This window comes from Eumetopias jubatus, unplaced genomic scaffold (assembly GCF_037043125.1).
Source record: "Eumetopias jubatus isolate StellerSeaLion01/CBP00866 unplaced genomic scaffold, mEumJub1_p1.0 scaffold_3, whole genome shotgun sequence".
NCBI classification, from domain to species: Eukaryota; Metazoa; Chordata; class Mammalia; order Carnivora; family Otariidae; genus Eumetopias; species Eumetopias jubatus.
This window is the reverse complement of record NW_028274809.1, coordinates 27,365,634-27,393,248: the sequence shown is the minus strand read 5'-3', so window position 1 is coordinate 27,393,248 and position 27,615 is coordinate 27,365,634. Positions and strand designations below refer to the sequence as shown.

The window sequence follows — 27,615 nt, the reverse complement described above, 5'->3', positions numbered from 1 at the left end:
TGAAATTTTGATAGGTTTTTATTAGTAAAGCTTAGATATTCCAACTAAATTAAAGGGGGCTTTGTCATGTATCTTAAGAATTTCTGAGGTTTATTATAGTATTATATTTTTTGAGTTCTAAAATTTTATCCAATTGGTATCTGCATATGATTTCTTATTGTTGACCTGCAAGTCTCTTGCCTATTTAAAATATAATTATTATACTAGATAATATAACCATTATTTTGACTGAAGTTATCACTCTTAATTAGATGGAATTTCTTGAAGTCAGATTATGTGGTCTCCAAAACAGCAACCAAGATGTCAATGTTTTGTAGTTAGTTCTGAAAAATAATATTCTTTGTAAGACAAAGAATTTATAAAATAAAACCTAACCATAGGTTAAGTGCATGTATTTGTGATTTATACAGGTCTGTTCTGCCCAAAATCTCTGTTATTTTCAGTGAAATCAAGAGAGTTTATCTAATTTTACAATCTAGTAATACCAGAAGCATGGGAAATTTATTCAGAAAGGAAGATCTAATTTCTATTTCTATAGATGCTACTAACTAATACTGAGAGCTTGAAATGTTATTTAATATCTGTCCTGATTTCTGCCTGTAGCTTGGTACATTTTTCTGAATGTCTCCTACTAGAGGAAACTAAATCCTAAGGACATCTGAAGATGTAAAGAAAATCAAACCTGAATAGATATTTACCAAGAGCTTTTGTAGCTAGGGATTTTTTTTTTTTTTTTAAGGAACATATAGTAATCTAAAAATGGACGTAAGCCAATCCTCCAAATCAGGCCCTACCCAGGGTGAACTTTTCTGAGGCACTACTTACTGCCTTTGGCTGTGTAGTCTGTGCACCACACAAGGGCTCATGGCTAAGTCAGGACCAAGAAGGACTGAAATCCAGTCCAAGCTCTGCTCACTGAGCTGTCCAACCAAGTGCTGCATCTACTAAAAGGACTCATCTTTTTCTAACTCATCCACCCACAGGAATGCATTTTCTAATTTGCACAAAGTTGCCTCAAAGGAGAGTAGTGTCCCACACCTAGAAATAATAACTAACATTTGTTTTGCTGTTATTGTATGTCTTACGTGTTTCGACTCGTGTTAGCCTCACTGCTGTATGATATAGGTATTATTATGATTCCCATTTCGTATGAAATGGAGTGGTTAAGTGGCTGGCCCAAGGTTATGGAGCTAAGATTTGCATCCAAACTAAAACATTTCTGAATTGGTATATATATATATAATAAGTAAATAAATGTTTATTGGTAAGTCTGAGTCTTTCATTTGCAACCATTCAATCTATAGAGTTCCCAGGAAACAGACTTAGATGTGGAGATGTGTGTGCAGGAAGTTTCCTGGGATGTCCTCTCAGGATCAACATCTATGAGGTGTAAAAGAAGCAGGATGAGATAGAGGGAGCAGTTGAACTGCAACTTGTAACAGAGAACTCAGACAATCACACAGGGACCTCTAAAGTGAGGATGATTCTTCAAAGGAATCTCCAAGTGGAGGAAGGGAGCCCACCTGTATACCCCCCACCCTCATTATGCCTTTGACCAGCCACTGGAGGCAGACTGCTACCAAGAAGAGCATTAACCTTAGGTGAGGCAGCTGTCCTTTAGCTAAGAGCAATGGCAGGATAGGATCTCCCTAGAGAGCTGTCAGCCAGCAACACTTCCAAGCTCAGAGAATGTTCGGTTCTGCACGGAGCATCTCAGCACTGCATCCACTACATGAGCCTGGAGATTAGAAAAGAAGGAGCAACTGCATAACTTTAGGGGAGTGGAGTCTACCCCACATTATGGATGATGTCTAGATAACTCCATCTCTTTCATACCCTACCCACATTGGAGTACTTTCAATGTGTGACCTCATCGTTTGCATAGCCACCTGATCCACATGACAATGGAAAAGCCCTTCACCATTTACAGAACAATGCTTATCCATTATTTCCTTTGTTCTGCGCAGTAAACCGATGTAGAAAGGGAAATTATTAGGATCCTTCTGCCTCTTTGGAGATAATTCACAGAAGTTTTCTGGAAGCTGCATCCTCCACTAACAACAAGGATTAAATGGGGCAAAAGAGATATGATAACCATTCTCATTATTCGTCTCAGGAGGGCTTCCTATTTACCCTCAAAGGAAGAAACAAGCTGAATGTTGACAAATTTCTTTATATTCTCACTTTGCTGATGCGTGAGTATTACAATGAAGTGAAAATGTAAAATCAGAAAGTCCCTTAAAAATGTCAGAAGTTGCCATGTGATTTCAAAGTTCCAGACTTTGATCAGTTCCAGAAATTTAGCAATAATCATTGCCTGGTGGTACTATCAGAAGCCTGATAATGAGGGTAGCTTTTGGGAAAATCTATTTGCCTTCATCACTGATAGTCCCCATTGTCTCTCTGGGTGGTTCTGATAGTCTGCCGAGGATACAGAAAGCATGTTTTCTAATCAAGAGGTATACATTCATATCCTTTAGCACTAGAGGGTGATCAAAATGCACATTTTTCTTTCTTTTAAAAGGCATTCTGGATTTTAGAAAGGTTAACTTGCTTGTTGAGCCCTTGGCAATTCTGTTTTTCAAGTTGTACGTGCTCACCATGAAACATAAAACTTGGTTTAATCACAGAATGGAATGTCAGTACCAAAAGGGCTTTGTGACTTTTCTAGGATGAAAGTACACCTGTAAGCAACCATAGGCTTGCTCTTACCATGCTCATCAAAATAGTGAAGTCTTTGGGATGTGCCTATGGTTGCGGAGAAGGACATCGAGGGCTCTCTGGAGATCGTCTGAGACACCAGGTATTCCGAGAGAATGTAAGAGAATTACAGTAGATTCCATTTCCTCTCCCTCTTCCCTGCCTCCAATTTAGGAATGAGTCCTTTGACAATGAGGGTCAGTGTTCCCTGAAAAGTATTGTATTTCATAGGGATGATTAATGCTGATTCGGAGTGGGAAGATTCCCACAACATATCTCAAGACCTCAAAAACCCAGGCCTAGGAGAGCTTAATTGGCAGAAAACGCTTCTGCCTTCTGCCTAGGGCAGGCCAACTCCCAGTTGGTGAAAGGGTGTATAATTGGAATGTGTGAATTAGAGTTTGAAAGACCTTTGCAAAGATGAATATATTTAACAAGCCTCTGATGGGCTGTGACAAATGACTTTTTAATCATCTGCCTGGGTACTATAGAAACATATTTTATATTAAAGAACGGGGTCCAAGTTTAGGACTTAGTTTGTCATTCTTACATAGACATGGAAAATGGCCCTTATTGGGACAAAACAGGACTATAAAAGTAGCCCGTTACTTTCTGGCTGCTTTGTTTGAGAATGAGCCTTGACTCCTGTGTATTTGAGATCACGTCCCTTTGAACTGTGTGAAACTTGAAACTCTGCGTTTGGGCTTGCAAAACATAATTCTGTCATGGAACATGGTCTTATTCCAGCTCATTTTCATTTGCCTCAGCTGATTGCTACTTTTCCCTTCACTCTTGAGCAATAACCCACCTCCATAGCAAGTCCACGCTGGGACAGTTGCCTCATACATGCATTTGAATTGAACTCATAAGAAAATACCCTCCTGAAAATAAGGGTTTTGTGCAAATTTGAGTCCAGGAAACCCTTTGGCATATGACGGCAGAGTTTTAGGATCATGTCAACATCTAATGCCAACCCATTTTTTCCTTGGTATTAGTTTTTGTCATGAAATGTTCACACAGTACTAGCATGCTGGGTTTCTTTCTTAATTTCTCATCTATCCATCTATCCATCCTTGTCTCTTTTATACTCTTTATGTTGTATTATATTCATAGATTGTATGGGGGGGTTATATTCACAGTAATTAACTTCTAAATTATGAAACGTGACCACTTTGACCAAGATCTAGATTTTGAGGCCCCAAATTTAAAAATCAAAATAATAATAAGGCAATAGAAAGCTGACATTGGCCTATCTTTGAGCATGTGTATGTGATCTTTATTGTTTGATTTTTAATTCTATCACAGTATGAATAAATGCCTCATGACGAAAACATTATCACTCCTCATACAGAAGACCAATTCCATGAAATGACACATTAAATATAATAAGTGTCATGCTTTAGCTGGAGGTATAAACTGAATCTGACACCAGATCCTGTCTTTCTAGACTTGGAGAAAATAGGACTGGTTGGATCAGAAGCCACTTGAGAGACCATATGCTGTTTAGTAGTCCGCCATGCTTTCCTCATGAGGCTACTGAACATTTCCTATCAGGCTGTCCAGACAGTTTTTTACCTGCCTTCTCAGCTTTCCTGACTTACAGGGCAACTCTTCCATTCTCTTGTAGCCCAGTTTAATACTCATTATAGGGATTATATTTGCCTCTTCTTGCTCAGCAAACACATTGTCCAAGAGATACAAAGTTGCGACATTATCCCTGGGAAAGTCTAATTCAAGAAGCTGGGCCTTCACAAATTTCCAAAACACCGAATTTTCAGAAGTTACTTAACTTTTAAGATGTTACGAATATTTCTTACTTCTACCAGATCAGGGCCTCTGTACGTGAAGGAAGGAAGGAAGGAAGGAAGGGAGGAAAAGAGAACGAGAGAGAAAGAGGGAGGGAGAGAGGAAGGAAGGAAGAAATAGATTACTTTAATGATATACATCAAAATGCCTAATAATTCCAACATGTGTTTTTTAGGTTAATCATTTGCTGGTGGTCCCGAACTATTGAAAGGGAATTCATTCTGACAGTTTTAGATCTCTTGGAGAAGTTCAGAATATTCATTCAGAATCCAAATACTTGAGCCTCCCTCTAAAGAGTAGATTTGAAGCAATGCTGTCTTCCATGTATTTTGTAGAGAAGATAGGATAATTTGTGCTTCAGGGCTTTCCAACCCAGAATTTTAAAGTGCTGCATAAGTATAGCAATAAGACCTTCGCAAATTCTTTATGGGATAATGATTAAATACTTCTTCATGCAGGAAATATTCTATGTAAATGCTTTGAAAACATAATTTTATAGCAAGCAGCACTTATTTTGTAAGGGGAAAAAATGAGATCTAGCAACCAGTAACCTCTCTGGAATAAAAATACCCAATTTCTCTATATTCTAGGACCTGGTAAAGGGAGAATGAAAACAATTTTCAATTCACCTGACTTTGGGATACACATGGGGGGATTACAGCAAGGTCAACCCAAGAAGTTTATTGCTCGTTCCAAGTTTCAGCCTTTGAAAAATCTTTCTATTTCCTCTCAAATTTTTTCCAGAATCTTTCTCTGGGCCTTGATTTGTTGAAGTAGTGATATAACTTAACTTTTCTTCTGGGAGACTATTAAGGGCCTACCTTGTAAGTTTGAATTTTTAGGGATTGCTTTTTCCAATTTTACTTCCATGATTGTGCCTGGTTGTCCAAAGTTTTCCATCCTCAATTAAGGTCTTCCTCACCCAGTCTTCTCCCTTTCCTTGATCCTTAGCCTTTTCCCTCAACCTAGAGTGTTCTCCTGTTATTTCCCCATTTCATTCCTTTGTCATGGACTTCCTTATATCTCTTACACAGAATGTGTCTTCAAGATACCAACTAATCTCTATTCATCCATCATCATAAATTCTTTTTGAAAGGGAATTCATTCTGACCACCCATTGAAGGTGGGTGGTATCTAAATATGTTTGCCCCAGTCATTGTCTGGATTCTTCATAGGACTACTGGATCATAAGAGAAATAACCACAATAAAGGGCAAGACTCTGACTCCTAATTTTGGCTCTGCTGTGAACCGTGTCAACTCGGACAAAGTCCTCGACTTCTGTGAGCCTCAGCTTCCTCCATTGTAGTATTGGGAGGCTCATCAAATCACAGAGGTGTGAAAGTTAAAGGTTGTTATGCACTTACAAGCAAGAAATGCATTTTAAACAGCAAAGCACTGCACACATGTGATTTTTCTCTTCATGGTAGGAGAGGGCTGGGAGGCTTTGAATGACACCAGATAGTATCTGCACATTCTGTCTGTGGCCTTCTGCAGCCAATGGCTTCCTTTGTTTGTTTGTTCTGATGGTGGAATTATTCCCTTTCCCTTTGCCAGATGGCGGAATTATTTGCTGTATCATATGAAATATAATTTTGAGTATTAAGGTCTAGCCAATGGTTTCTTGGTTTTCATATCTATAAGGCCAATTTCTATTAACTATCAAACTTTCACATTCAAATGCAGACATAAATGAACAAACTAGACCTGCCTTTGTTTTTTGCTCCCTCCCTGCTTCAAGGATTTTCCCTTCCGGGCCAGATAAGAGGACACTGGATACCCACCTCCTACATCACTCTCACACCACCACCACCCCACCCCCGGCCCAATCAAATCTATTTAAGTTCAAAGTAGCTGAACGTGGGAGTGGCACACTTCTTCTCATTACACAAAGCCTTTGAGGTTTTTCTAAACCTGGATGACCAATTTTGAAACCTGCCTAATTTTTGACACTTTGCGCTTTTTTTCGTTGAGATCTTAAAATCTTGATCTTGGTGAAAAGACTGGGTTCCATTGGCACCAGCATTAGACATTAGACATTGGGTTTTACCTGGAGCAGCCGTTCTCAAGGAAAATCCTTCACACTGCTCAGCTTATCTCTGCCCCTCTCTTGCTCAGACAAGAGGGACTAGCAGGGTTGGCCTGCACGAGCCAGCAGGGATGGACGGAGGCCTTTGCCTTCGGCAGGCTTCTGCCTCAGGCTGACGGTATCCCTAGCTTAAGCTGGTACCTGTGACTTTTCACTTTTCTTCCTTCATTGCAGGCCCAGAGCTGCCTCACTAAGCTATACAAGCTAGATAAGATGCAGTTCCGACAAACCATGAGGGACTATGTGAACAGAGACTCTCTCAATAATGTAGTGGACTTCTTGCATGCTTTGCTGGGATTTTGTATGGAGCCGGTCACTGACAGTAAGTAGAGCTGTGCCAAGTTCCAGGAGAGACCTCTATGTGGTGAAGCAGGTAGAGTTTCAGAAGTACCCTGAATATGTGGGGATAGAATTTAGAGGGAAACGTGTGTGTGTGTGTGTGTGTGTGTGTGTGTGTGTGTAATAAAGTATAAATAAGAGAAGCTTGCACATCGTCTTTGATGCTATATTTTGGAGGCTTGGCGATGACAACTTACCTAAGCAAAGGGGATTTGGTAAAGCTGTGGCATCCTCACAGTTAGCCCGTCAAACCATCACTCATGGCACTCCTCTCCCTCCCACACAACTTTCTGTTGCATGACAACTGAGGCAGAAGTCAAGGAACAAGGGAGTATATTCATTAGTTCAACAAATATGAAATGAGTACCTGTTATGTGCCAGGCACAGTACTTGGGAGATTTTTTTCACAAAGTAAAACAGGAAAGAAAAGATACATATAAACATAGTAGTAGCGCAATTTTGATATACTCATATACACCTACATATATATACTGAATTTTCTTTAAAACAGTCAAATGGATATACAGGTAGCCCCACAAACCATTTTATAACTTCATGGCTTTAAGAAAACCCCACCATAGAGACCTGTGGTGTAGGGGGCCAGTGAACACCGATTGCATTCATAATAAACCAAACACCTCCAATGCCACTCGAATGCAAATGCAAAAATGAAATGAAAATGCTGTATGAAGCCTGAGTTGAATAACATGTACATCTTAATTAGAGCCTGGGAAGAAATAACTTCTTAGTATAGCCTTTTATGGTTTGTATGATACATGTATGATAGTTGATTAATTTATAACGAAGCTCTATTGGATGAATTTGGAAGCAGTTTCCCTATTTGTATCCCAGGCTTTATTGTTTGGTGATCCCCTTAAAAAATAGTTGTTCCTTTATAGAGCCCCTAAAATAATGTATATTATCAAAGATGTTTTAAGCTGAGCATATTACAAATTTTAAAAAATAATAAAGTGAGAATTGTAGTCGAGGTACTGCGAGAGAAATTCCTGATTACAAACTATTTTCTCTTTTTTAAGCTATTCGAGATAGAAACTACAAGCATAGACCAAAAGATTTCTTTCTATGATGTAAAATCTAAGGATAATCCCCTGCCAGCTGACACAGACAGTGAGAGGTTGGTGACAAAGGGTATTACTCCAAGGTGACGAATCCCCCAGGGACTCTTGAGAAGTGGCTCACAGTGCGTCAGCCAGCCAAACACAACTGATTGGTTTTGGAGCTACACACACCCTGACCCTACAATCCATAGGTGGCTCACAGTCATTAGGAATCTTCTGCCACGGCTCCGGAATATCTAATGTGTCCCCTATGAAATGCCTGTGGATATGTGAAAAACTGGCATAAAATGCCACCAGAGAGTGACAGCCTCAGTTCACTGGCATTTCCCATTTCAGTGAGTCATAAGGAAGTGGCTCTAAGAGAGGTTATAGGTTTTCATTCTCTGAATGCCTACAGAGTCCGGGAGCAAGAAGCTGCTGGAAGTTCTATGCAGATCGTGGCAGGACTTGGTCTCCTTTTTTTTTTTTTTTTGCCAGTGCAAGTGTTTTAACTCCGCCCAGCAAGGCCCTTCCCCCTCTGCTTCCTCCTGCCCCATTCACCTGGTTGGCCCCACCCCTGCTTCTGAATGACTGAAGGATTTCCACTGAGAAGCCAGCATTCCTCACCACCAGAAAGGCTGAATCAAATAAATTCTCTCTCCAATGAGGGATTATTTTTGCTAAGATGTATCAATAGAAACATTCCACAACATGATGAAATATATCCTAGTAAAGACTCTGAGGGAGACTATGAGTTGTTTATCTCCAAGTCTGTGTAAAGATGATTAAACCTAGGGGTATCTTTAATCTTTTGTTTCTGCATTTCATGTAGCCCTTCACTAATTCCTGGGTGCCATGTACTTCATTACTTCTTTAGCCTGTGTAGCTTAATGGAAACAGTGCCTTTAATTGGTGCCTTTGCATTCCAGACAAGGCTGGGTTTGGAAATAACTTCACCACGGTGGACAACAAATCCACAGCCCAAAACGTGGAAGGCATCATCGTCAGCGCCATGTTTAAATCCCTTATCACACGCTGCGCTTCAACCACGCATGAATTGCACAGCCCTGAGAATCTGGTGAGAAGTTCACCTCTTCTTCCCACAGGAGTTCTTGGTCTCCACTCTAAGACAAGTTCTCAGCCATGGCCCTGGGAAAGACAAGTTGAAGTCTAAAATTCTGCACCTTAAAGCTAAAAATCTCTATTTTCCCAAAGTGACCAGTAATTCATGGTGGAGCCTCAGTAGCACATTTCTCCTTGTTACTCATTAAACTACTTGAAAACTGACATATCTTCCTCCTCCACCTCATGGGTTCAGTGGTGGTTGCTGAGATAGTTGCAAGGTAGTTCAAGTCCTTAAAGAGAAAGAGGTGCTCGAGCATAGTCTATTAGCTCATGAAATATTAAAGAATATTGTACCAACCATTTTTGAAACCACACTTACTGTAAAAATTAATGTAAATATGCTGCTGACATTAGCCTTGTTTTCTTTTATGGAACACCTCAGTTTTTTAGTTACTCCCTCATAAATGACTGTGTTAATTAAACCACTAAACCCACAAGTAGTGTGGGAGAAGAGCCAGGCCCTAACAAGTTCGTGTTTAATTGCTGCCAAGGAGATTGTGGTTTGGGATACAAAAAGTAGACTAAGGCTGATGAATCCATATGAAAGATGAATTCAGTTCTCTCTGGGGAGTAAAAGTAGACTTCGCTCTCTTACCAATTTGTTACATGTTGGGACTTCTATGTAGAAATCAGCCTATCTATACATATTGACAATATCTGCTAATCTACCTAAATCAAGGAAATCATTTTAAGCTATTCTAAACCACTGAGACTATTCACATAACTTGAGATAAACTAAAACCCTAAACCAAAGGGAATTGAATTTTGCTGACTGTCAAAGCCACCTCAGCAAAGTTCTTGGAGTCTGAGAAAAACATGGGCACCATCCATGTGTTTAATTTGGTGACGGCAAGAAGTACTTTGACAAGTTGATTATAATACGTGTGAGCACTTATACATTTTAGTCTGCAAAATCAGGTATAGAAGAAATAACTGTATTTCTTAATTTTATTTAAATCGTCTTGGTTTTGACTTGGAAACCCCATTCCACATTCCACCAGAACAGCTAAAAGTTGAACCCCAATATTTTTGGGTTTCTTTACTTCACAGAGTGGTGCAAAGATCCCAAGTCTTTGGTAGGACCTAGGACCTGAGAAGCTTCATGGGTCTCAACCATCAGTCCATACATATTATTTCACGCACTGCTCTCTGCTGGGTGCTTAGGGGTGGGCACTCTGGTGAATTGGAACCCTTGTTTTGGGGGGTCTTGTCCCTTCTGGGGGAGCTCCCAAAGAGCACAATGAGGGCACAAGATCTTTCTGCCCAGAGGACCGAAAAAACATTCTTTCCATGTTTTCCTCAGTTACTGTTCCTTCTGATTTTTTAAGGGTCGTGGGCATGATTGTTCCAGTGGTCTTAGGTTTTGAAAACCAAAGATACCAAGGTAAGTATTTCTTAGGCTTCTGTGTCTTGCTTTGCCATGAACCTTTCCTAAGGCAAAGAATGCAGTAACTACCTTCTTGAAGAGAGAGGAGGAAATGCTGAGTGAAAGGGTTAATATCTTAAGAAAAAAAGGTCCTATATATATTTTTAAATGTGGATTCATCAATATATTGGTTTTAATAGCCCTGTATCATCTTTAGTCCATAGTCAAGTTAATGTTCAAATGGGCTTCAACATACACATTTGTTAAATATGTCCAGCAAAATGCACTCTCCTTGAATATCAGGCTCTGTTAGGAGTGTCTAGAGGACTTAGCATATTTTATCACAGTGATGCAGAAAATTTGGAGAGGCCAAAGAGGGACTGAAATCTCTAGTCTAAACAAACTTCTGATTGCCTTTTTTTGGCAGGCATCTCTTCAGAAGTCATAATAGAGAAAATTAAAGCTTGGGAATCCAGTGGTTTGAAGTGTAAATTGATGTCTTTCTAATGATACAGCCAACTTTCTGAATATGAAGCATGGTAACCAGGCTTTTTCATACTAAGGATGACAGGCAAGGTTCTTGGTAATGTTGCTAGGACCAATGGACAGACTGGGTACCATCCATTTCGTTGTAGTAAAATGTCTTCCTTTAATGATTCTAATGCTGATCTAAGCCTAAGGAATTAATTTCTCCCTCTCTTCCTGTGAAAACTGTTTAATCACACAACTTTCCCCAAACTTTCCTTCTTGCATCCAAACAGGGGCTGTATTGTGACATCCGTCAGCTGGTCCAATTCATCAAAGAGGCTCATGGGAATGTCTTCAGGAGAGTGGCCCTCAGTGCTTTGCTTGACAGTGCTGAGAAGTTGGCACCAGGGAAAAAGGTGGAGGAGAATGAGTCAGAATCTAAGACTCCAGGCAGTAAAAGGTTAGAAACTTGAGCTATAAATATTAGTGTGGCCTTATGTCAGTGGAGTGTAATTTGTTGCAATGTCCATGTGGTTCACAGGATGGTGTGTAACTCTAGTGCAGGGCTGGAGGAACTGTCTCGTATAAATGGTATCACTGGAGACGTAGCAAAAGATGTGTTTACTGTCAAACCAATCCTGCCTCTCTATAAATCAAAGCGCAGTTCATCTCAGGCTTGCATGCAGTTGACCTTTACTTCATAGCTCTCAACAATATGGTGAAATGCTATCTGTGTTAGTCTTTTCCATAAATAATTTACATTTTTGTCCAGAGAGGAAAAGCAATTATTGATACCATATCCTCCTGTTCAGTAAGTAATATTTTAAACGTGGCAAAATACAAATTGCTGAGAAGTGCCCTATTGTTTTTCCTTCTAGTAAATATAAATTTATTGTATGCCTATCCTTTAATTATGCCACTTAACAAGATTAAAGGAAACTCCTAAATTTAAAATTCTGTTTGTAGTTAATGACTCTGCATTGATGGTGGTATTCTTAGACAATAAGGCAGCTAGGTCATGAATCAAATGGTAGGAAATAAATTTTATACAGTATAGACTCATGATGACATAGGGTTTGCAAGCAATATATGTTGTCTATAACGGAGTGTTTTGCTTTATGAAGTACATGAGGTATTGAGGAGTGCTGTCCTGCTCTGTTTGATTGGTGGACTGCACCATTTGCATAGGTCAGAGGCAGGAAGCATTGTGGATAAAGGCCAGGTGTCCTCTGCACCCGAGGAATGTCGCAGCTTCATGTCTGGTCGCCCCTCACAGACTCCAGAGCAGTAAGTAACATTGATTTTTCTCTCCAGTGCAGTGGGCTGAGCACTTCCCACTGTAAGAAATTCAATTTTCCCAACTGCTGTTTGTTTGCTTGTCATTATCTTTGAACTTTGCCTTGCTTCTGCCCTTTACTTTTCATTCCCAAAGCCACTAATCTCCACAGACCCAAATCATAAATAACCAACCTCATGCCTATGGGAAGCTTCCTTAACATTTCCCATTTCCAATTTCTACTCCACTTCTGCTTTTCATGCACACTCCTGCAGATAAATCATGAAAACTAGCATGTGTATCAGGTGGGGTGGAGGTGTGATCTACTTTATTGCTTAAAATCACTTATAACTTTTTTATGTAAATGTATTAATGGCTGTCAATGTGCTCGATGAGGCTTTTTCAAAAATAAGTAAGATAAACTTCTCTTGTGCTCTGATTTAGTTAAAACATAGACTCTACTCCATTTCAGTTTGGTCTTCTCCTGAGATCCATTCCAGTGTTCCCTGAAATCAATCATTTTATCTCCACTTTTTATAATGGCAAAGTCTTTTAAAAGCATCTTAAAATTAGATGCTTAAAGATAAAGCATTAAGATTAATGCTTAAAATTAAAATTCTCTCCAGAAAATGAGAGAATTACTATAGACAGTAAACATACAGTCTAGTTCTAGGCAAGGCTCATTTGTCTTCATTCTTCTTTTGAGAACTACTTACTCACAAGTGGTGTGATCAGTATTTAAAATAGGAACATCATTTAAGATACACCATTTTACTTCCCCAAACCCTGGTTTACTATGAAACAATTACCTTTCCAGAAATTCTGCAAGTTTAATGGTATACCATAATACATAGTATATAGTCAAGGAAATCACCGTCATCAAATAGAACCATGTAATTAACAACAAGCAAGGAAAACCTTCAAAGAGCAAAAGCCTACATAGTTTTTATGGCCCTTCAAAATCTTAGAGACTGTCTCTAAGTGCCTGGAGAAAAGTAAAGATAAGATAAATCAACTCTATGAGTCTAGGGACCATGTGCGTTTTTGCTTACCATTATAGCCCCAATGCTTAAGACTTGGCCCCCATAGTAAACACTTAATATCTATTTCAGAAATCAATGAATGAATAACAAGCAATCAATGAAAGGACAGAATTGTGAAATTACCATTAAGTTTTTGTTTCCTTTAACTTCCTTTCTTAAATGTGAGGTTTAAGGAAGTCTTTAAGGACATAGTAAAAAGTCAAACATAAGCTCTAAGGGAAAAAAATTAATGTAAAGGGCAAAGTTCTGTAGCTGAATAGCCACAAGACTAGTTAAAGTCTTTACATACAGAGCATGAGCAGAAAAGGGGGAGAGGGCTTTTTTCCCCCACAGTAGCACTAGCAACTATTAAGCAAATATGGTCAATGAGAATGATCTAATAAGTAAACCGTATTTTAAAAATAAAACCATCTATCTTCATAGGTGATTTCATTTTCTAGATGGCAAAATATTTTCTTTCTCCAGTGTTCTGTAAACACTGTCTGATATCCCAGCATTTAGCATGGGTCTGTTCTTTCCCCTTGAATAAAGATATATGTTTTAATATGCTTCTGCATAAAAGTTTCCATTTGAAGGGATGTCATGGAATGTTAAATATAGAGCTTTTCCCTGCTCTGAGTGGGCACAGGAGATGAGCATGTCAAATACCCTGTTTAGCACTGGAGAAAGGTAGGTGGACGATCCTGGTTCCTCCTTTATCCTCTCTTTCTCCCGCCCTTCCCTCCCCTTCTGGCCCTTCTCTTCTTCTTCCTCCTTAAATAAAAGTCACACTAACTAAATTTAAAAGCAGTGTCATATGCTCATTTCTCTGAAACTCATTATCAATACACACCCATTGGACAAAGATGATGTAGCATTTTATTGAGATGTTGTCCCACCCAAACCATGTGGTCATATCATCGTTGTGTCCCACGTTCCCTAAAGGTAAGAAACTCACAAATTCATACCATATATGATAAACAGAATGTCCTGGTTTGAAATAAAAATAAAATTTAGTTAGTACTCTAATGAAATTTTGAGAGATAAAATCTGAACCTCCATATGAATATCTCCAGAAAATGATTGCCTTACCCAGTACTGTTGAATTTTGGGTAGATTCTGGATTCAATCCCAAAGCTTGTAGGCAAATCATTACCTAAAATTTCATAAACGAATTTCATCACATATTACTGAGTATTTTCTGTGACCTTTCTTTCCAACTTTCTAAAGTAAGATATGTTGCTGAAGTTGACAAATGTAGCAAAACAGAAAAGCAAAGAAAAATCATTTTAAAATTGAAATACCATCAACTAGAGATAACCACTGTAAACTTTTGGTGTGCTGGGTACATTTTTGAGCATATGTACATGCAAGCTCACAGACACATGCTCACATGTGTACTTTGTTTATTTAACATGGTGTTATTCTATTTCATCCATTGATTCTAAGTCTTCTAACTTTTCAGTATATCTTCAACATTTCCCATATCAATCATCTTCTAAAATAGGATTTTAATGACTACAGAATATGCCATCAGATAGAAGTTCTATAATTTAATTGTTTCTCTAGAGTTTAAAATTAGATTGCTTCCAGTTTTCAGTGTTGACGTATAATACCTCAGCGAGCATTTGATCATCTTGTATCTACATGTTAGTATATTTTCCAGTCATTTCCTTGGGATAACTGTCTGGAAATTGAATTTCTCTGTCATGGCTATAGATATTGGTTTTGGATAACACATTACTAAATTACCTTCCAGAAAGGTTGAATCTTTCTGTCTCATCACTGGCAGGATGATGGTAACCAATTGCTTTCTTTTTTCCCCTCTTAATCTTTACCAATTTAATGAGTGAAAATAGGGATCTCATTTCAACTGACCTTCCCCCTCCCCCCCAATTCCTAGTGAGATTAACCTCTGCATATTATAGCCACTTGTCTTTTTCCTCTTGTGGAATGTCCTGGTCAAAAACCCCTTTGGATGTGTTCCCATTTGGCTTATTGAGTTGGACTAATGTTTTTTACTTTTAAACCTTACTTAAGCTTCTCTGCCCTGAGAAAGCTAAATAATCAGGCACGATGAAAATAATTTAGTAAACAGTTGTGGGACGATGCACCCCCTGAGTATGGTTGCACTTCACTTATTCATTTATTCAAATATTGTTTGTGAGTTTATTTAGTGCTGAGAATTATACTATGCTGGGGTGGGGGTGGAGAGTGAGATACAGGACTGCACAAGCCTCTGGGAACCTTCAAAAAAAGTGAAATATTTAGACATCATAAATGCTTCTGCTATTATGACTCACACCCACAGATGAGTACCTGCGATAATATTTGGTCTTTTTATTAAAGTTGGAAAAAAAAATGATCACCTCTACTTGACAGCTGAGACATGACTGTTTTCAGGAAGACTTCAGAGTCAACCTTGGTCTCACTCCTTCTGTTCCCCCTCTGACTCATCCTAAATCCAAGCCCATCCAAGATCATCCTGCATGAATTGTGTAAATGTCATTGGCGGGAAGTTGAAAGAAATTTAAGGAATTTCCCATGTGTTGTCAGACATTTAACTCTACCCTCTGCTTGCTTTCAGTGATGAACAAATGCAAGGGGGCAACCTGGGGCGGAAGGATTTCTGGCGCAAGATGTTCAAATCCCAGAGTGCAGCAAGTGACACCAGCAGCCAGTCTGAGCAGGATACTTCAGAATGCACCACTGCCCATTCAGGAACCACCTCTGACCGTCGCACCCGCTCACGATCCCGCAGAATTTCCCTCCGGAAGAAACTTAAACTCCCCATAGGTAAAAGTATGTCTGTATTTATTTATGGATTCTCTTATTCCCTACCATGTCCTCAAATCAACTCATAATCAAAACAAAGTGATGCATGGTAGGGTAGAGAAGGGGAAAGCCTTCAAGTCACAAGGCTTAATCTTGCTCATTCATTCATTCATCTTTTTTCAGCACGTATTTCTCAAACCCCTACTATGTGCATTTATTGTGTGCAAACACAATGATGCTAAGCATCAGGGATTAAATGATGATCAAAATTACACAGTGCCCAACTTTACTGAACTTAAAATTTATTAGGGGTGACAGTCACTAAAGCAGATAATCCTACAACCAAGTGTGGTTGCAAACTGTGAATTTTATTAAGGAAATATATGTTGTGCCATGAAAGCATGCAATGAGGTCTGACCTAAATGGGGAGGAGGAGGCAGAGATCAGAGAAGGCTTCCTGGAGGAAGTGAGATTAAGATCTTGAGGATACTAAGGGGAAGGAAGAAGGAGAGCTCTCTAAATGGTAGCTCTCTAAATATAATTTGTAAAAGTATTAGGAGGGAAGGAGGTGGAAGAACTGAGATGAAGAGAAGAGTGTGTGCACGACTACGACAGAGCAATGGGGACTTAAGCTTGTGAACCTTGCAGGTAAGGTTGGCTCTTCATCCTACAGCCCTACAGAGCCCAGGTGGGATGTTGAGCAAGCAGGTTAGCTTTTTCTAAAAGATCACTGCATGGACAACATACTGGAGGGAGCACAAGTGGTTAAGTGAGACCAGATAGAAAGCTGTCTAGTAGTCCAGGCATAAGTAACGGAAACTTGGACTGGGTGGTGACCATGTACAGGGAAGTAGACAGATTCGAGAAATACTTAGGTGGCAAAATCAACAGGACTTATTGGAAGATATGTGAAGTGTCAAGGAGAACAGGATGGATTATGGTTTTATTCACCAAAGAGGCCCAAATTCTTTTTGTACTGGTCTTATTCAGTCTTGTCATTTTATAATCCAACACTGAATATTCAAATCATGTACATTTTGAAAACCATTTGTTTTCACTTCAATTTACATCAAGCCGTATAACTTTCATTGCTTGTTGAGCACATGCTGAGATTTCTGTTTAATTCATTTGGGAGAAAATGCTATACTGGTCTAACTTTTAAAAAATTATTAAATAGGAAACTGGCTGAAGCGGTCCTCCCTCTCGGGCTTAGCAGATGGCGTGGAGGACCTTCTGGACATCAGCTCTGTGGACCGCCTGTCTTTCATCAGGCAAAGCTCCAAGGTAAACAGGACATTGCTTATGTAAGAGAATGTTGGAGTCGCTGATAGAAAAATTTCAGGACCAAGAAATGCTAAACACCTGGAGGAGCCAAATAAGAAAGAGTTGAAGAAACTGTCTTCAAATTGAACAAAGTTTTGAAACTTAAATGAGCAATGAAAACTAAGATATCCAAATAGTAGGCTATTATGGAAAGGAAAAAAAGAGTAACAAAAAATTTACATAAAATTATAGTGCAGATCTAGAGATGTATATAGGTATTATTTCCCAGCTATTTTAATATTTTAACTTTATTTTTATTATTATTTTTAATTCCAGTATAATTAACGGACAGCGTCATATTGGTTTCAGGTATACAATATAGTCATTCAACAATTCGGTACAGTACCCAGTGCTCATCATGATAAGTGTACTATTAATCCCCATTACTTTTTTCACCCATCCCACCTCCCATTGCCCCTCTAGTAACCACCAGCTTGTTCTGTATAGTTAAGGGTCTGTTATTTTGTTTCTTTTTGTTGTTGTTTTGTTTTTTAAATTCCACGAGTGAAATCATTTGACATTTGTCTTTCTCTGACTGACTTATTTCATGTAGCATTATACCCTCTAGATCCATCCATGTTGTTACAAATGGTTTTCCACTCTCACTACTTTTATTTAACATAGTACTGGAAATCCTAGCCACAGCAATCAGACAAGAAAAAGAAATGAAAGGCATCCAAATTGGTATTTCCCAACTATTTTTAGCTTTTAACATACATGTGAAATTCCTGACATCTCAAGCTCCTACCCAAGGATGTAGTAATTTTCTAATCATCCTCTTTATGTATTAAAACACACACACACACACACACACACACACACACACACACACACACACACTTCATCCTCTTTCTGTTCCTTTTGTGACTATCTGAACTATTCTCCCTATTGAGAAGGATAAAGAAATTCAGGATGATTTTTCCCACTAAGTGCTTCTTTAGAATACTGTTAAGCATTGTAGCAGCATACTATTTGGAAAAGGTAATGATTCTCAGTGAAATCCATTTCCTACAAGAGCCTTTCCTATGCATGGTCCATGTCCTGGTCACTATAATTTCCAGCATATGGTAAGAGTTATATTTCTTTATATCCAAATCATTTGCTTATATTCTTTCTGCTTTGAATCTTACTAAAATCAGTTTTCTTCTATCTGTTTTAATAGTAATATTTTGAAATTATAAAAAGACTATATCAACCTTATGACGTTTAGAAAATATAATTCCTCCTTCACATCCTTTTTACTAAAAAATTGGCCAAATATTGAGAGTATGTGAGGCCCATAGCTTCCCTACTTGCTGAAAATTTTAAGTATTCTTGGCCTAAGAGCAAGATCAAGAGCACATTTAAATTCTTAGGAAAAAAACCAAACATGTTATTTCACTTTAATTATAGGGTACTTTATGAATTAATTTATACTGGTTTTTTTTTTCATAAAGATTTGAAGTCTTCTATTTGGCTGTCTTTCAGTTTGGTCTCATTCTCAACTGTGGTGTTTTTTGTAAAGAATGAATATGGCTTGCTGTTCATGAATTTGAGTTTGGATTTTATCAGAATTAAACTCTAAGAACATCTCATTAGTCACTGAATTATTTTAATGGTGCCTGATTATTTACTTTCAATCTATGACTGGATTCTCTTTCAAATTAGTTATAAGTCATGTCTTTTTTGGTACATAGGAATAAGCCATACTGACTGACTGACCATATGTGGCAGTCAGAACAACTAAAGTAATCTTCATATTCTAAATAACTTATTTTTCAAGGCAAGTGTTAGTATAAACCCAAAGAATTGTCTTTTTTTTCTCAGGTCAAATTTACCAGTGCAGTGAAGCTTTCTGAAGGTGGGCCAGGGAGTGGAATGGAAAACGGAAGAGATGAAGAGGAGAATTTCTTCAAGCGTCTCGGTAAATGTCATGCAGCCTAAGAATTACATCCAATTTTCATCACACAGAACAAAATTTGATTGGATAAAATGATCCATTTTCTATTTTCATTGATTTCCTATTCATTTCTTTCTCATGTGTGTATTGTACTACTATATATAGCTTCTCAATTTTTATGAATTTGGTTCAACAGACATTTATGGAAGCCCTACTGTATTCCTCATTCCATAGTGGACATTAGGTTTACAAAGGAGAGTAAAAGACAGCCTTTTCTTCAGCTCTCTGTCCTTTATTAAAATCTAAGATCTTTAAAGAACCTTCAGATTTCCATCTACCTATCTACTTAGGAATTCTGCACATTATATCCCTGAGAGGTGGACAGCCACCCTCTGAACACTTCCACCAAAGGGGAGTCTATTACTTCACAAAGCAACCTGTTCCAGAACTAGACAGTTTTAATTATTAGAAGGTCTTTCCTTATATCCTGAAAATATATTCATCCATAAATTTGATTCAGTGGTCCCAGTTATGATATCTGTGGCTACACACACACACACAATGCTAATTTTGCCTTTTATCTATTTCACATTCTCTCTTTTGATCTCACTTCTGCTGGTTATACTGGTTTTTTTTTTTCATAAAGATTTGAAATCTTCTATTATTGATTCCTAGTTTTTTCCCTTACATGGAAGAGTCTCTAGACCCATCACCATCCTGATTCCATTTTACTATGTATTCTAACTAGATGATATACTTTACAAAATGTGGAGCTTCAGATGGAATGCAATACATCATTTAATCAGTGTGATAAATAGTGTAACTATTAAGCTCCAGGGATATAGCAAGTGTATGAACATAATTTAAGGTTGCATTATGAAGTTTTACATCCCATAGTTGGCTTGTACTGAATTTAGATTAACTTTTGCTAGCTCACCTCCACATGAATGAATATCATGCTATATTTTGGTATAGCCATTATTAATTCTTCATCTCAAAATAAATAAAATGTATTGTTTCATTAACTTGGGAGATGGTTAAGTCACGTGCCCAGGAAAGAAATTAAGAGACAGAACATAAACCAAGTTGAATTTGGAATCTTTTCTTCTTTGCAATTGTGCTCTAAGGATTCATCTGCAGAGACATACACATTCCCTGTTTTCATCCAAACTGTTGCTATTATTACTGACCAGGACAAATACAAAGGTATAACTCTTATGACACTTCTAGTTGACCTTTATTAATAACAATTTGTGGGTATGCTTTTTCAGCCAACAATATACTTAATTTAAGAGCAATTAACAAAGATTTCTCATTTCATTATAAAAACATCAGATTTTGCCAAAAAATATCTCATGTCCTTATAAATCTAAAGGAAATATACAACTTAGTTCAATACAGTGTATTCTTCATGAAACCATAGTGATTCCTATGATTACTTCTGGTTTTTAAAAAAGTTCCTGTTTACGTAATCTCTTACAGAATTTGGCTAGGGCATACATCAAACTTCTTAGTCTGTGGCTTCAAGAATCTTCCTAACAACCAGGACCTTTGTCATTTTCAGTCCTTTTGGAATCTTTTCACTCCTCATGATATTTCACAGAAGATACACCTAGCATTCAGAACCATCAGTATTATAAGTCGATTTTTGTGGTCTTTTTTGTTTGTTTGCTGTTTTTTGTTTTGAGAATGAAGTATGAAGATAAAGAGTGTTCTCCAGGTATGTGCCGTGTTAGTTGAATGTCATTTGACTAGTACTGTGATTACCTCTGTAAGTTCTTTCTGTGCACTGGAGTGTAATTTCATGGAACTGAGAATTAACTTAGGGTAGGGGCTCTCACATTTGATGCCTCCTTAATGAAACTTTTCTGTACTTACACGTTTGTGAATCTTTCTCATTGGTGGAAAGGATGAAAGCATAATTGAGTTGTTTACCTTCCTTCTGATTCCCTTACATCCTCTTCTTCAAGGAGTAGGCCAGTATCTTTAGTCTAGTTCCAAACATGTTATCATTAGCATTCTCATAAACCTTTTTTATTCTAGATTTTTTTTACCACTATTCCTGCATATTTCAGCCATTGTTTTACATATTCTTTATATTTCATTCACAGATAGACTTGATATAGAACCTTCATAGAGTCTGATTCTGGGATCAGTTTATGTCAGTAAAACCTGAAATAATACAGTCTCTTTCTGTGTATCCAGAAGACAAAACTATAAAATCTAAGACTGATATCTAGAATTTCATGTGCTTTTGACTGGCAAGAGAAGATAGCTTGCATATCACCATCATTCTTTGCCCATGTTCTCTGGTTTATTAAAAATTTTGAAAGGTATTTTATGAGATAGTTCCTTTGAAATCTCTTGCAGTAGCTAGGTATCCTCAGCTATTCTAAAAAACTAAAAAAACCATTATCTTAGTACATTGTAATTTACAACTACTGCCTTTGGCCATGTGAACATCTCTATCTCTGGGACTGCTTTGCCTTTTCTCCCTCTTTCCCACTCTCCCTCCCCCTCTCCCTTCCTCTCTCCTTCTCTCTCTCCATCTCTTTCCCTCTCTCTCCCCCTTTCTCTGTCTCTCTCTCTCTCTCTCCAACCCGTATGTATAAATGATTCCTGTGTATCCATTATAGATGTATTGTCCTTTTCTTTCTCAATTATTTTAATTAAATATTTCTCTGTCTGGAAAACAAACATCAAGCATTCTTACCTTCAATCTAAATGTAGTACTCAAACTTCACTTAGTGAAGATCAAATGCAACAACCAATAGAATTTCTTTAAAATCTAAAAAATTATTCAACAAATGAAAAATACATCTGCTGAACATTTAACAGAACTGTAATTGCATTCGTAATCACCTGTCTTTTTCTTTTATGTTTTTATATTCACTAAGAATATTTCATTTTAGAAATAGTATTATCTTTGAGGGAAGATATTTTATTAAACCAGTGGTTTTTTTTAGTCAATAAAATTTACTGAATATTTTCTGTGTGCTCAATTCTGCCATAAATTCCATGGGAAATGTTGCTTAAAGAAATACTGTATTTTGAAATATCCCTTTTTAAATTTAACAGATTATAAAAACTGTGTTCTATATAAATTTATAAATGATACCCCAATAAATTTAATTTAAAAATAGCAAATAAAATGTACTGAGACTAAAAAATTAATCCTTATGTCCAAGGAAACCAAGAGGCATCCTTATATCCTAGTAAGTTTATATAAAAGATGAATAGGAGGTGCATTTTACAACCAAATTACTTTTCAACATTTCTTTTAGTAGTACAATATGGAATGCCAACTGGGAACAATTTTACGATCAGTTTGTAACATGTACAATGTTGATTTATTTCTTATGGTAAGTTTTTCTGACCTAATCTTTACTTTCAGCATGTACAAAACTCTGACCTCCTTCACCATAAACAATTGGATATTCTGGGGATGCAGTGTAGCATAGTGGTAAGAAGGCAGGCTGTGGTCATCAGGTCTGGATCTGAATCCTGACTTCATAAGTTTCTATTGCATGAACTTAAACTGGGCTAGTTAACCTGTCCCCTCTTTCTGTATCTCTCTATGTTCTTACTGCTCTGTTCCCTCTCATTCACTTTTTTTAAAAATTATTTATTTATTTGACAGAGAGAGATAGCAAGAGCATGAACACAAGCAGGGGGAGTGGGAGAGGGAGAAGCAGGCTTCCTGCTGAGCAGAGAGCCCAATGTGGGGCTTGATCCCAGGACCCTGGGATCATGACCTGAGCCAAAGGCAGATGCTTAACGACTGAGCCACCCAGGCACCCCATTATTCACTTTTTTAAATCATCTTTAAAGATTAATCTTATAAGGCTGTTACAAAAAACTAATTATAAAATATTTCATACAATATTTAGCACATACTAAGTGCTCAAAAATGGGAGCAAATACATGGTTATCCATTAATGTTATATAGATACAATGGAAATTTTCCATTATCAATAGCTTTTACTTACAAGCATGAATCTTATGTCTGAGATCATAGGATTCTACTGATCTTCATACCTGTAATAAATATCCATAATTCTGTGAAGCAAAGAATATAGGTTCTTCTTGACAAAGATTGTTTTGATCACTTCTCTTTTCATTATTTTACTTAGACTCCTTAGCCATACTGTTTCTGAAGTTCTTTTGATCAAAATGGAACTTCTGGGAATATTAAATAGCTTCCTTTAGAATTCATTATCTTGTCAAACAAATATTAAGAAAAATGATGAAAAGCTTATTCTTAATGCATCTTTCAATAAGATGATGGCAACTGTCCTTAATAAATTAGTTAAGTAAGAATAAGTTTGTTGGGGCACCTGGGTGGCTCAGTCAGTTAAGCCTCTGCCTTTGGCTCAGGTCATGATCTCAGGGTCGTGGGATCGAGCCCCCCATCAGGCTCCCTGTTCAGTGGGGATTCTGCTTCTCCCTCTGCCTCCTCCCCCTCACTCATGCTCGCTCTCTCTCTGTCTTGCAAATAAATAAAAACTTTTTAAAAAAGAATGTATTGTAAATCTTAATTATTGTATTACTGTAACAAATAATAAAACATCTGGATTCACTAAAAAGAAAAATATTTGGGGTCTATCTTAAATTCAAAGTTTAAGGGACTACTACGGTTATAATGTCTTTTAACCATTGAGATTTCCTCTGATATGTGTAACTTAAAGGGCTATATATAATTGATTAATAAAGTGACATATAGGTAGGAGAAATCACAGGAAGTTACTGGTTCTGGTAGTTTTGATAATGCCCAGTGAATAAACAGAGTAACATTTTGAAAGGCAGCTGTCTAGAAACAAGGCTGTCTAGGAAGTATTTGTTCCTAATCTGTAGCTTTTAGCTATACACCATTTGTGTCATTTGAGATTCTGTCTTCTAAATTTTTTCCGCCATCAGATTCTTTGTGTGCTACTTCCTTTTGCAGTTGATACAAAATATGCCACACTAATTGGAAAACAAAAATACTGAAGGTGTTGAATATGGAATTTTTAATGTGGAACATTTGCATCTGAAAAGGAAATATACCCATAAGGAATGAAATATGGAAAATTTTAATAATATTTTTAAGATTTTATTTATTTATTTGAAAGAGAGTAAGCAAGAGAGAGAGAGAAGGTGCAGGGGGAGCGCAGGGGGAGAAGGAGAAGCAGACTCCCCACTGAGTGGGCAGCCCAACCTGGGGCTTGATCACCGGATCCCAGGATCATGACCTGAGCCAAAGGCAGACACTTAACTGACTGACCCACCCAGGTGTCCCAATGATATTTTAATTATATTATGAGGCATTTTTTGTACTTATAAAAATTTTCAAACATAGACAAAAAGTAAAAAGAATGGTCTAACGGATCCCGAATATCCATCACCCATTTGCAATAATGATCAAAATTTCCATAATTGTTTCATCTATCATTTATGCTTTTATGCTTTTTAAATGTTTTTAAAACAAATCCCAGACATATATACATGTGCCTTTGTGCTGAGACAGCAGGTAGGAAAGTAGGGTAATGGGTGGAAGCAATCAGCGTATTCATAACAGAAGATATGGGAAAGTCATCTGTGACTTCTCAGTGAGAACCAGGAGTTGGTAACCACAAATGAATGGTTTGAGCAAAAATTAAAGCAAGCTCTAAGTCAGTGATTCTCATCCTAGGGGTATTTTCTTAGGTGTCAGAGGTACATTTCAGAATCATGAGAAGGGGTTTGAGTAGGGTTTTAAAAACAACATTCAACGTAATACCCTCAAATAAGAAACAAATTTTAAATATATATTAGAAGCTATAGAAAAGTCAGGAGATATTTAGACTTTTGAAAATGTACCAAGGTATAAAAATGATGAAAAACAATGCTTTGTATCATTTTTTTCTTAATGTGTGATCCTTAGATCCTTTCTGCATCAATAAATCACAGGGAATGTTTGTTAAAACATCCATAGTCCCCAGACATGGAATCAAAATCTCTAGTGATGAGACTTGACATTCTGTGTTTAATAAGCTCTAGGCTGATTCTTATTCATTGGCAGCATAACTATGGAAAAATAAGGGTGTGGAGGGATCAGTGGTTCCCAAGTCTCTGACCACAGTGCTGGGTAAAGCTGGCTGCATCATTACTTTCTGGGAGGTTTGCAAAGCACAAATTCTTATACTCCACTTTTAAAAATTCTGATTCTGAAAGTCTGGATGAAATTCAGGAACTTCCTAGGTAATTCTAACATATAGCCAAGTTTGGAAATCCTGGAATTGAATGACCAAATTCTAAGCTTCTTTACAACTCCAATAATCAATGATTCTTTGTATTGTAACTGAGATATAAAGTTACTGGCCTTGATATCAATTTATGTAACAGATATGAAATTGTAAAATGATTCCATCTTTAATAAAAATAGAAATTAGTTGTTGATTACAGGAAGAATCATTTTAAATATACTAAGAGCTCTTGCCAGTATTAAAGAAGAGACCTGGTAGCAAAATGATCAGATCCTCTATTTAAGTATTTATGTAAAATTCTACATTTGCATATGCCATGTGTCACCAGATTCCCAAAGTCATGGTGTGTCTAAATCAGGCATTAGGATGGAAAGGAAGAAGGTGGAGTCAGGGAGAAAGTTTTCAGGCCAACACTACAGAAAACATGTTGTTATAACTTTGAAGCTCTTTTTCAATCTGTGACCAATTATACTGTGTTTCTTTTATTCCTCCACCATGGGAAAAAAACCTACAGGTTGCCACAGTTTTGATGACCATCTGTCTTCCAACCAAGATGGTGGAAAAAGCAAAAACGTGGTGAATCTTGGAGCAATCCGACAAGGCATGAAGCGCTTTCAATTTCTGTTAAACTGCTGTGAGCCAGGGACAATTCCTGATGCATCCATCCTGGCAGCTGCATTGGATCTTGTAAGTTGTTGGAAAAATTTGTCCACTCTGTCTCCCATTACAATTAATACTGCTAATGGAGGAAAGCGTGAATCCCTAATCCTAACCCTATCTGTGGAGTTATGGGGTTTTTTTTTAATTCATGCTTTATAGTTTTCAGAGTACGGGTCTTTCAACTCCTTGGTTAAATTTATTACTAGGTATTTTATTATTTTTGGTGCAATTATAAATGGGATTTTTTCTTGGTTTCTCTTTCTACTTCATTATTAGTGCATTTTCAATCTGCAATGCAACAGATTTCTGTATATTAATTCTGTATCCTGTGACTTTACTGAATTCATTTATCAGATCTAGTAGGTTTTTGGTGGAGTCTTCAGGGTTTTCTACATATAGTATCATGTCATCTGCAAATAGTTTAAGCTTTACTTCTGTCTTACAAATTTGGATGCCTTCTATTTATTTTTCTTGTCTGATTGCTATGGCTAGGACTTCCAATACTGTGTTGAATAAAAGTGATGACAGTGGACATCTTTGTCTTCTTCCTAATCTTAGAGGAAAAACTCTCAGTTTTTCACCATTGAGTGTGATGTTAGATGTGGGTTTTTCATATAGGGCCTTTATTATGTTGAGGAATGTTTCCACTAAATCTACTTTGTTGAGAGTTTTATTTTTTTTTTATCATGAATGGACGTTGTACTTTGCCAAATGCCTTTCCTGCATTTATTGAGATGATTATAGGGTTTTGTGGGGTTATGTTTTTATGTTTGTTTTTCTCAGCATTAATGGTAAAAGGAGGAAGAAAGGTGGTGAGGTGAAAGAAGAAAAAGGAAAAAATTAATAAATATGCACTGGGAAGTAGACTGTATAGCATCATGATTAAAAGGATGGGAGGGCTCTGGAATCAGACTACATGGGTTAAAATGACTCTGACATTTATTAGCTGAACCCCTCTATAAAATGAAAGTAGGAGTAGTAATAATAATCCTCTGGCTAAGTGTGAGAATTAATGACAAATTACATGGAAACCCCACATCAGAGGGCCTGAAATAAGGTAACTGCTCAATAAAGTAGGCCATTATTATTATTTTGTTATTAGTTTTATGTCTGTCATGTATTAGTACTTAAACATCTCTGAGTCTTGGTTTAATTATCAATTGGAGGAAAGATATAAAGAAAGGATCATTTGAAGTTAATTGTACAAAAGTGTTATATGATATTATACATGTAAAGGATTAAAGAATATAAAGTAAATCTAGTTTAAAAAGTGTTTCTGTCAGGCAAGCTGTTTTGAACTTAGTGTCTTAGTTTCCTTTATTTACCTCTGGTTTAATAAACTCTTCCTACACTGTATAAATACTGGGTACAAAATACCGGGTAAACATCAAGAATAAAAGTATTTTATTTTCTCTTTTAAAAAAATAAAAACTAAAATAGACTTTTTTTTACAACAAAAAACTTTAAGCCTGCCTATAAATGATCCCTTTTCCAGATTTTATAGCCA

General features: G+C 37.2%; 1 protein-coding gene across 5 annotated transcripts in view; it reads left to right on the top strand.

Moving 5' to 3' along the window:
- UNC80 (unc-80 subunit of NALCN channel complex) overlaps nt 1-27,615 on the top strand; it is a 225,172-nt gene that overhangs the window by 58,323 nt on the left and 139,234 nt on the right. For 3 of the 5 annotated variants that reach the window (XM_028112209.2, XM_088022041.1, XM_088022039.1), the window contains exons 14-22: nt 2,672-2,818; nt 6,768-6,915; nt 8,920-9,068; nt 11,243-11,409; nt 12,138-12,236; nt 15,835-16,049; nt 17,200-17,306; nt 19,152-19,248; nt 25,963-26,135. In XM_028112209.2, coding sequence (XP_027968010.1) covers nt 2,672-2,818; nt 6,768-6,915; nt 8,920-9,068; nt 11,243-11,409; nt 12,138-12,236; nt 15,835-16,049; nt 17,200-17,306; nt 19,152-19,248; nt 25,963-26,135 — 1,302 coding nt within the window. The remainder of the gene's footprint in view (nt 1-2,671; nt 2,819-6,767; nt 6,916-8,919; nt 9,069-11,242; nt 11,410-12,137; nt 12,237-15,834; nt 16,050-17,199; nt 17,307-19,151; nt 19,249-25,962; nt 26,136-27,615) is intronic. The other 2 variants (XM_028112210.2, XM_088022040.1) reach the window with 2 other exon arrangements.